Raw genomic sequence first — 10225 nt, 5'->3', positions numbered from 1 at the left:
TTTCTCTCCTGCTTGGTAAAAAGATTAAAGACTATAGTCTCACAGTTGCTATTGTCGAGCTAATAACTCTTTTGAGAGGCGGAGGAGCAGTCATACATTTCTCGAGTCAACATTGACGCCTTGACTTGACTCACGGGGTTAAAACTCTCAAACTGTGATGCACATCTAATAAATGACAGTTGTACCAACATCATCAAATCAAAAATTAAAAAGTTGGTGGGAGCTATTGACATTTTGAGAAATTCTAGAATATAACGGTCTATAGTTATTGTCAGATAACAATTAAATTTGTCGAAAAAAAGCTTGTCAACTATAGTAAATAATAGCAAGTTTAGGCTCCTCATCTCACCCAAACAGGTTTTGAGATTTGAAAACCTTTACTTGCCCTAGAAAGATTTCATGCTTTTAAGTTTCCAATAGCCTACTTATGGCCAAGCTTAATTAGCTAGTTTACGCTTCTCGTCTCACATCGAGTATATTTTGAGACTTAGAACTTTTACTTTCCGTAGAAAAATTTTGTGCTTTTATGTTTTGCTCGCCTACTCACAATTGAGCTGAATTAACAAGTTTAGGCTTCTTGTCTCACATAGAGCAGATTTTGAGACTTATAACATTTACTTGTCTTAGAAGGATTTCGTGCTTTTATGTTTTTGCTCTCCTTCACATGGCCAAGCAGTATTAGCAAGTTTAGGCTTCTTGTCTCACCCCAAGTAAATTTTGAGATTTGAAACCTTTATTTGTCTCAAAAAGATTTCGTGCTTTTATATTTTGCTCGTCTACTTATGGCCGAGCTGAATTAGCAAGTTTAGGCTCTTTGTGTGACATGAACAAATTTTGAGACTTGCAACCTTTACTTTCCTTAGAAAGATTTCATGATTTTATGTTTTTTCTCGCATACTCATGGTCGAGCTAAATTAGCAAATTTAGGCTTCTTGCCTCATATCAAGCAAAATTTGAGATTTAGAACCTTTAGTTGTCTTAGGAAGATTTCATGCTTTTATTTTTGCTCGCCTACTTGTGGCTGAGTTGAATTAGCAAGTTTAGGCTCCTTGTATGATCTAAACAGATTTCAGGACTTGCAACTTTTACTTTCCTTCGAAAGATTTTGTGCTTTTATGTTTTTGCTCGGCTACTCATGGTCGAGCTAAATTAACAACTTTATGTTTTTTATCTCACATCAAGTAGATTTTGAGACTTAGAATCTTTACTTGCCTTAGAAGGATTTCGTATTTTTATGTTTTTGCTCACCTACTGGTGGTCGAGCCGAATTAGTAAGTTTAGACTTCTTATTTCACCTTGAGCAGATTTTGAGACTTGAAATCTTTACTTGCCTTAGAAAGATTTCATGGTTTTATTTTTCTACTCGCCTGCTCATGGCCAAGCTGAATTAGCAAGTTTAGGCTCATTTTCTTATCTCAAGCAAGTTTTGTGACTTGAAACATTTACTTGCCTTAAACAATTCATTTTGTTTATTCTACTCACCACGAAAGAGGCGAGCAAGTAATTTTGGCCTGGGCAATTTCAAATTCAAATTGGATTCGGATGAATCTTATCAGATTTTAGATAATTCATATGAGGAAAAAATTCATCAAATTATAATCCAAACTTTAAATTTGACTTGATTCAATCTGAAATAGTTTGGATTAGATTGAGATCGAATGACTATTTTGGATTAGTTAAGATTCAGATCGGTTCAGATTGCAATCAAATTTGGGACTTCTTTGACAATTTTCACAAAAAAATTTATAAAATCTATAATAAATGAAATCACAAAACACAAGTAAAACCATAAAAAAAGATGCAGTTGAGTAATGTAAACCACACAACTAATGTAAACCATGAACTGATCATCTTAAAATTCTAATCGATGGTATGCATGAGTTCTTTGGAGCTTTGATGGCTTTCGGTCTACAACTCACCAGCTAGTAATCGATGTTGATCAAGATGCAACTCGGATCGGCAGGTTGTATCTTTATGGCATCGTAGGTCTGAGGAGCTTAAATTTGTGGCGACTAAACGCTGATCAAGATGTTAGGTTTTGTACTCCCGAGGTAATTTTCTAAACCAATCTCTTGCTCGTTCTTCTAGTGTTAAGGGGAATGCTCTGCACCTCAGTAATGATGTTAAGTTTTGCACTCCTACACTCTCATTAAACTATTTTATGTGCATTAATGGGTTACTTTTCCCGAAATAATGAAGTTTCGAAAAGCGAAAATCACTTAGAATCATGGTGTTAATGATTTTTGCTAATAGTAAGGATTCATTATCTAGCATTATTCTTCACCTTTAATTTCTCCCTTGACCTTGCATCTCCTCAATGGTTTGGGCTAGCCTTTGTATCTCAACTTCTAGCCCTCTAGCGCAACCAGGGTTCTGTACCGCCACTTGCTCACCTTCACATTCTGCATCTAACAAACGTTGGCTCAACTCTCTTTACTCGATGTTCTTCTCCTTTCACACCTATGTTGTGAGATTTGGGTTGTTTGAATGAAATCATCCATTCCTGGTGGTAATCGTACAACATTTCCAGGTCTTTCTGGTGCTTGTTTCATGTGGCTTGACTTAAGTATGTCTGCATTCCTAAAAGGATTCCTTTCATTGAGCCTCATATGCCTTTCCCTTAATTCTTGCAATAACATAGCCAAGCCGTCCATTTGCTTCATTATCTACTAAATTCTTTCATTCATCGCCCTATCTATAACCTTATGGGTGATGTTGGGAAAAGGGACTACCACAACCAGTTGTAAATTAAGCGAAAATAAAACTCTTTTCCTCTTTGTATGATTAAAATATGATATGTACCACAAATAAACAAGCAGAAAAATAAACTACCAAAATTCAAAGCAAACACCAACCACGAGAAACACAGATTTTTTTTTGTGAAAAACCCAAAGTAGGAAAAATCACGGGATCGTAGTTCGATAAAATCTTCCACTATATTATTGGGATTATAGTATAAATTCTTCTCTAGATAATATTAGAGACTACCAACATAAAAAATTTCAATATTCTTGGCTTACAGTAATAGTCTAATATTTGTCTCTTTAACAAATGGGTATCTCAAATAATAGCAAAAGAGAGGATAAAATAAAAATAAAATCAACAGGATTGTAGAGGGCGATGCTAGGAACTTACACTCAAAATTTGGGAGAAATCAGAGTTAATTCTGCCTTCTGATCATCTAATTAAAAATTAAAATCATTATTCCCAAATAAAAGCATCCACTGTCTTTTCTCTCTCTCCCGCCGCTTCTTCTGCATGCTCACATTATTTAGGGCAGCGACTTTCACTTGCTTTATAGGCAAATTTCATGGCAAATTTCATTTGCCTCCTTTAAGTTTCTTTTAATTGCTTAATTGTCTACACTTATTCAACTTTAGGCTTGGGCTACCCAAATGAGATGGACCCAACAAATTCCCCCTTCAGATTATATGGGGGGGCATCACGAAGCCCGCTTTCAGTATACAATTTTTTCAGCTTTTCCTTAGGCAATAACTTTGTCATCATATCTAGCTCATTCTTCTTTGTTTGAGTCTTTTCAAGCTGTAACTATTTCTTCTTAACCACGTCTTGTATCGAATGATACATCATATCAATATGCTTGGATTTTGAATGGTATGTCGAATTCTTTATTAAGTAAATAGCATTTTATCTGTCGCAGTACACAATAAAGTTGTTTTACTTCACACCGAACTCTTGTAGGAAATTCTTTATCCGCAAGGTTTCTTTGCAACCTTCAATGATTGCAATATACTTTGCTTCTATAGTATATAGAGCAACATATTGCTGAAGTCTGGACTGCCATGAGATTGCTCCCCCTGCAAAGGTGAGCAAATATCCTAATAGAGATTTTCTGGAATCAACATCCCATACTATATCTGCATCTATGTACACTTGTAACACAGATTTATCACCACCAAAACATAAACATGTCTTGGAAGTACCTCCGAGGTATCTGAGAATCTATTTTACCTTTTTGCAGTGTTCTTTGCCTAGATTGGAGGGAAACTAATTGACTACACCTACTGCATGAGCAATATCTGGTCTTGTACAAACCATGGCGTACATCAAACTACCAACTATTAAAGCATAAGAACTTTTTTCATCTTTTGCTTCTTTTTCTTACTTGTAGGATAATGCTCGGAACTAAGCTTGAAATGACCCGCAAGTGGAGAATAAACAGATTTTGCCTTGCTCATGTTAAATCATTGAAAAACCCTTTCAACATATACTTCTTAAGATAACCATAACTTCCTAGTTTTTCTACCGCGGGAAATCTTCATGCCAAGAATCTGTTTCGTTGGTCCCAAGTCCTTCATTGCAAAAGACTAGCTAATTCTCTCTTTAGATTGTCAATATTACTAGCATCCTGGCTAACAATCAACATGTCATTCACATAAAGCAAAAGAATGATGAAATCATTATCACCAAACTTCTTCACAAAAACACAATGGTCGCACATAGTCTTGTTAAAACTATAATTATCTATGAAAGAATTAAATTTCTTGTACCACTGTCTTGATGCCTGTTTCAGCCCATACAAACTTTTCTTCAACTTGCACACAAGTTCTTCTTTGCCTTTGACACTAAACCCTGCAAGCTACTCTATGTATATTTACTCCTCTAAGTCACCGTGCAAGAAATTGTCTTTACATTAAGTTGTTCAATCTCTAGATTCAAGTTAGTTGCTAATCCCAAAACAACTCGGATAGAAGACATTTTCATCACAGGAGAAAATATTTCTTCAAAATCAACACCTTTCTTCTGACCAAAACTTTTCACAACTAATCTAGCCTTATACTGCTATTGTGAGTTAATTTCAAATCTTCAACCTGTAAATCCATTTGTTCTTCAGTGCCCTCTTTCCCTTAGGTAGCTTCACTAGGTCAAAAATGTGGTTTTCATTCAAAGATTTCATATCTTCCTACATTGCTTTAGCCCACTCATTTTTATGTTTATGAGACATGGCTTATTCAAAACATTCTGGCTCCCCTTCATCTACAAGCATCACATATTCATGTGGAGGGTATTTGGTGGAAGGTCGTCGTTCTTTAGTAGATATTCTCAATTCTGGCTCAATTAGTGGTATAGGTGGTTCTGGAGGTGTTAGGCCAACTGGTTCACATCTTTACTTATGATTAATTTCCTTGCCACCGGGTCCCATAATTTGTACCCAAATTTTTCATGCCCATAGCATAAGAAAATGCATTCCTTGGTTTTATCATCAAGCTTCGATCTTCCTTCTTTAGAGATATGAACATATGCTCTACAACCAAATACTCTCAAGTGTTTATAAGAGATATTTTTTCCTGTCCAAACTCTCTCAGGTACATCACTATCTAATGGAGCTGAAGGGAAAAAAGTTAATCAAGTTAACAACAGTACATTTTACCTTTGCCAAGAAAGATTTAGGAAGCTTAGTATAAAAAAGCATACACGCGATCCTCTCTTCAATTGTTCTGTTCATTTTTTTTGCAACATTATTCTGCTGCGGGGTTTTTGGTACATTCTTCTCAAGTCTTATTCCATGGGATCTGCAACACTACTCAAGTGGTCCTCTGTACTCACCAACATTATCTATGCTGACACATTTTAATTTTCTTCATATCCCTTTCTCAATATAAGCATGGAATAATTTAAATATATCAAGCACCTAGTCTTTAGATTTCAAAGCAAAAGCCTACACTTTTCTAGAACAGTCATCATTTAAAGTCATAAAATAAGCAGCTCCTTTTATTAATCTACTTTGCATCATGCAAACATCAGTGTGAATGAAATCAAGGATTTGTAACTTTCTTGATGGAGAAAAGCTTTTAAAAGCTACTAAGTGTGTCTTTCCAGCTAAGCAATGAATACAAGTCTTGAAGGATATCCTTGCGAAGCTCGGTAAAAATCCTTTTCTAACAAGAGTTTCCAATCCTTTCTCACCAATATGACAAAGCCTTTTATGCTATGTTTCAATGTCAGAATCTTTTACAAGCACATTCACATCTTCTTCCTTGATCTTGGCTTCTAACACATAGAATGTGTTAGCCAAGATCCTATTTGTGTCTTTCCAGTTAAGTAATGAATACAAGTCTTGAAGGGCATACTTGCGAAGCTAGGTAAAAATCCTTTTCTGGCAAGAGTTTCCAATCCTTTCTCACCAATATGACAAAGCCTTTTATGCTATGTTCAATGTCAGAATCTTTTACAAGCACATTCACATTTTCTTTCTTGATCTTGGCTTCTAATACATAGAGGGTGCTTATTTTCCTCCCCTTACCTAACATTAGAGAGCCTTTGGTGAGCTTTCATTTTCATTCACCAAATTGATTAGTATAATCATCATCAAGCTTGCCTGTAGAGATCAAATTAAGACGAATATCTCGTACATATCTGACATCTTTAAACAATAACTTAAAGCCAATGCTGGTTTTCAAGCAAATATCTCCTATGCATACAATCTTGGATGCCCCTTTATTTTCCATCTGAACATGACCATAATCACCATTAACATAAGATGTGAAGTAATCACGATTCGCAGTAACATGAAACGAAGCACCCAAAAAGATGGTTAATTTAAAAATATGGATTTGTACTTTATCAATTAAATTGAGGTTATTTTAGGAAATAATATTCAAAAGGGTGTTATAATGATTTTAGAGGGATGTTGAAAGCTCCATTCTTTAATAAATTTATTCTAATCCAATTGTTTATCCATTCAAAAAATTTGACCTAATTAACTCATAATAATCCACTCAACCTATCTTAAGTCAGTTGGCTTGGATTGGTGTGGTTCATTAGGTTTTCCATAATCAAGTGATACTAATTTGGTTGCTGCAATCAAAATATAATTTGCTTCGATCTTTGAGGTGAAGGCTTAGCCCAATTGCTGCCCAAGCAGCGGTGGATTTAAGAACTTAATTCATTGGCCGTAAAATAATAATAATAATAATAATAATAATAATAATAATAATAATAATAATTGACCCAATATCAAAATTTCTTTATAAATTTTTTCCGCTCAAACAAATTTTTTTTAAAAAAATAATATAAAATTAAATGTTTCTTTTTTCTTTTTTTTTTGGTTGAGCACGTATTTTCCATGCAAATCCATCCTAGGGCCAGTGTTGTTTTGAGCAAGGAATATGGTGAAATCTAATAATTAAAAGAGAAAAAAATAAAAATGTTTCGATCAATAATTATATTAATTTCTTATATATGAAGTTGACTTTCAACCTCAGTTATTCTCAAGGCATCTTCTGGACTAAATCTTTATAAGCGCCCGGTTCTATAAGCACAAAAGTCAAAGAAAGACATAGCTACAGAGGGAAGAAATGAAAAAAATAAGTGAGAGATGAGAAATGAAAAATATCGGTTGTGAATTAGTAAAATAATAATAATAATAATAACAACAACAACAACTTGTATCTAATCTATTAATTAAAGTCAACTATTCATATAATCTGAGAGTCTAAAAATAATATGAGAATTTAAACAATTTTAAGGGTAGTAGGGGAGACTTCCCCACATACATTCACATGGGAATCGCACAGCTCAAGTCTTTAATCACCGAAATTTCTTAAGTTCAAGCTAATAAAAGAGCACTATTTAATACCGCCAGAGGATTTCACTAATAGAGACATAAACAATTGTATAAATAATCGTATACAAATTGATGTGTTTTAAGACTAAAATTATAAATAATAAAAATAAATTATGTAGCTATATGAGGTTTTTTTTTTTAATTCCAAAAATTATAACGTTGCCCAAAAAAGGAATAAAAAATTTAAAAATAAAAACGTGTTTTGCGGCATCAATATTAAACTCTTAAATTTATTGCATAAGTCTAATTCTTTTGTTTTCAAACGGGACTTTACTCGTTTTCGTCGTTCGTAGATCCGTATATTGATCCGCGTGATGGTCAGTCAATATGCATCTCGAAAACAAGAAGTGTTAGTTAGATTGTTTTTTGTTTTTTTAGTCGGTCAACCGTCAAAGTTGACTGAACAAATAAATCAATGACGGCCCATCACCTTTCAGAGAGCCGCCACCCCACTCTTGAGCAAAAATGGTTAATCCAATCCCTGAAAGTGTCAGGAAAATATGGGATGAATGGAACATACGAGGTATAATCTTGTTCAGTCTTTCATTACAAACTGTCTTGATTCTGTTCGCTCCCCTCCGAAAATCCACAGGCAATAAACTGTTAATCTCGGTGATTTGGTCAGCTTACTTGCTCGCTGACTGGGTTGCTTATTTTGGCGTCGGACTCATCACTCAAAGAGCAGGAGATATTTCTGACGGACCTGACCATCCTTCGAAGCAGCCAGCGGAGAGCAATGAGCTTTTGGCATTTTGGGCTCCATTTCTGTTGTTACACCTCGGCAGTCCAGACACCATTACTGCATTTGCCCTTGAAGATAACGAACTCTGGCCCAGGTACTTGTTTGGATTCGTATTCCAGGTTGTTGCCGCTGTTTATATCTTTCTTCTGACGATTCCCGGAAACAAGCTTTTAATCCCAACAATACTCATTTTTATTGCTGGAATTATCAAGTATTTTGAGAGGATTCTTGCTTTGTATCTTGCAAGCGTGGACGAATTTCGAGACTCGACTCTTAGAGAACTCGTGAAGCACTACCAAAAATGTGATATTGTTATAAAGAAAGACACAGATTATCTGGAGGTGGGTTGTCAATACTTCAAAATTTTCAAGGGGATACTTGTCGACCTCATGTCCAACTTTAAAAGGGTTAATTTTGTAGGCCCTTTCTTTGGTGATTTTAGTCCAGAAGATGCCTTGGGAATAATTGAGGTTGAACTCAACTTGGTTTATGAAGTTTTGTATACCAAGATCCAGGTAACACACTCTGTTTTGGGAATTACCTTGCGGCTCATATGTTTTGGTTCAGTTCTAGCAGCCCTTTCAGTTTTCTATTTCCAAGTTGAGAAGCATGGTTTCATTGAGTTTGATGTTTGTGTTACGTACACCCTGTTCTTGGGTGCCATAGCTCTTGACATCATAGCTTTCTCCGTGCTCATTTTCTCCGATTGGACGTTTTGTGCTCTCCGTAATGATGACAATGAATCAAGACTTGGAAATTTCAAAAACCACATTGCTACTATTCTTCAGTGGTTTATCATTCTTAAGGGCTCACGATGGCAGCATACACATGAAGGTGGCGAGTACGAGGTGTTGGTTACACCTTTCTTATTTCGCAGATGGTCTGGTTCTGTCTCAGGACTCAGCTGGATAAGATTATGGGTCAAGGCACCTCCAAGCAGAGCACAGAAAGTCGAGAGTAGCGTACATCTTGCCTGCGACAAAGTCAATCATCATTTCGGCTTTGCAATCAATGGTTTCATTCATAATTGTGGCATCTATCAAATCTTTCAGCTTCTGCACATTTACAAAATCATTGCTCTTTTAGACTTTATGATCGAGAAACTTGTTGCTTTGTTCGGCCTAGGTGATACTATGTTTCAGATAAGAGTCAAAACATCAACATCCCTTGAGCCATTGACAAAAGAATTGTGGCAGTTTCTATTTCACGAAATGAAAAGAAAAGCTCAGAATGCAAATGATCCAGAGGTGGCTATCAAGAGAATTTGTTCACCTACAGGCGATTGTACTCTACAGGAATTGGATACAAATGGTGATCTCACTGCATTCATGAAAAAGATGACTGCAACATATCGCGATTTTAGTATTATTGAGAGTGTCATAATATGGCACGTTGCTACTGAACTCCTTTACTACACTGCCGAAAAAGTTTCAAATGAGAAGACTTGCAATGCTAGAGAATTCAGCAAGATCCTCTCGGATTACATGCTGTATCTTTTACAACTGAAGCCTACCGTGCTGAATTCTACGGCAAGTGCTTCGAAATTTAGACTGCGAGATACCTGTATTGAGGCCAGCAGATTCTTTGAAGGGAAGAAGTTAAACCCAAATCCAGTGAAGTTTGCCTGTGAAAAAATCATGCTTGAATTTAATAATTGGGAGTTAATGTGTTCTGTACTTAATGATGCAACAAAGTTGGCCAACCAGCTTCAAAAGTTGGAGAAGGATATGAAATGGGAGTTAGTGAGCAAAGTGTGGGTGGAATTGTTGTCGTATGGAGCAAGTCATGGCAGACCAACAGCACATGCCCAACAGGCTACTAATGGTGGCGAGCTTATTAGTTTTGTTTGGTTATTGTTGCTTCATTTTGATCTTGTGGAATCTAAACCATTTTGA

General features: G+C 35.6%; 1 protein-coding gene across 1 annotated transcript; it reads left to right on the top strand.

Annotated features, from left to right (window-relative positions):
- The first annotated feature begins 8053 nt into the window (after window positions 1-8053).
- LOC18037764 lies at window positions 8054-10225 on the top strand. Its single transcript, XM_006428017.1, has one exon. The coding sequence runs from the start codon at window positions 8054-8056 to the stop codon at window positions 10223-10225; it is 2172 nt and encodes a 723-aa protein (XP_006428080.1).

Source organism: Citrus clementina, unplaced genomic scaffold (genome assembly GCF_000493195.1).
Source record: "Citrus clementina cultivar Clemenules unplaced genomic scaffold, Citrus_clementina_v1.0 scaffold_7, whole genome shotgun sequence".
Lineage (NCBI taxonomy): Eukaryota > Viridiplantae > Streptophyta > Magnoliopsida > Sapindales > Rutaceae > Citrus > Citrus x clementina.
Note: the sequence above shows the minus strand (reverse complement) of the source record. Positions and strands in the feature narration are given on the sequence as shown.

Bases quoted from the DNA above. Each gene is read 5' to 3' on its own strand.
- LOC18037764 (XM_006428017.1), top strand. From the start codon at position 8,054: ATGGTTAATCCAATCCCTGAAAGTGTCAGGAAAATATGGGATGAATGG.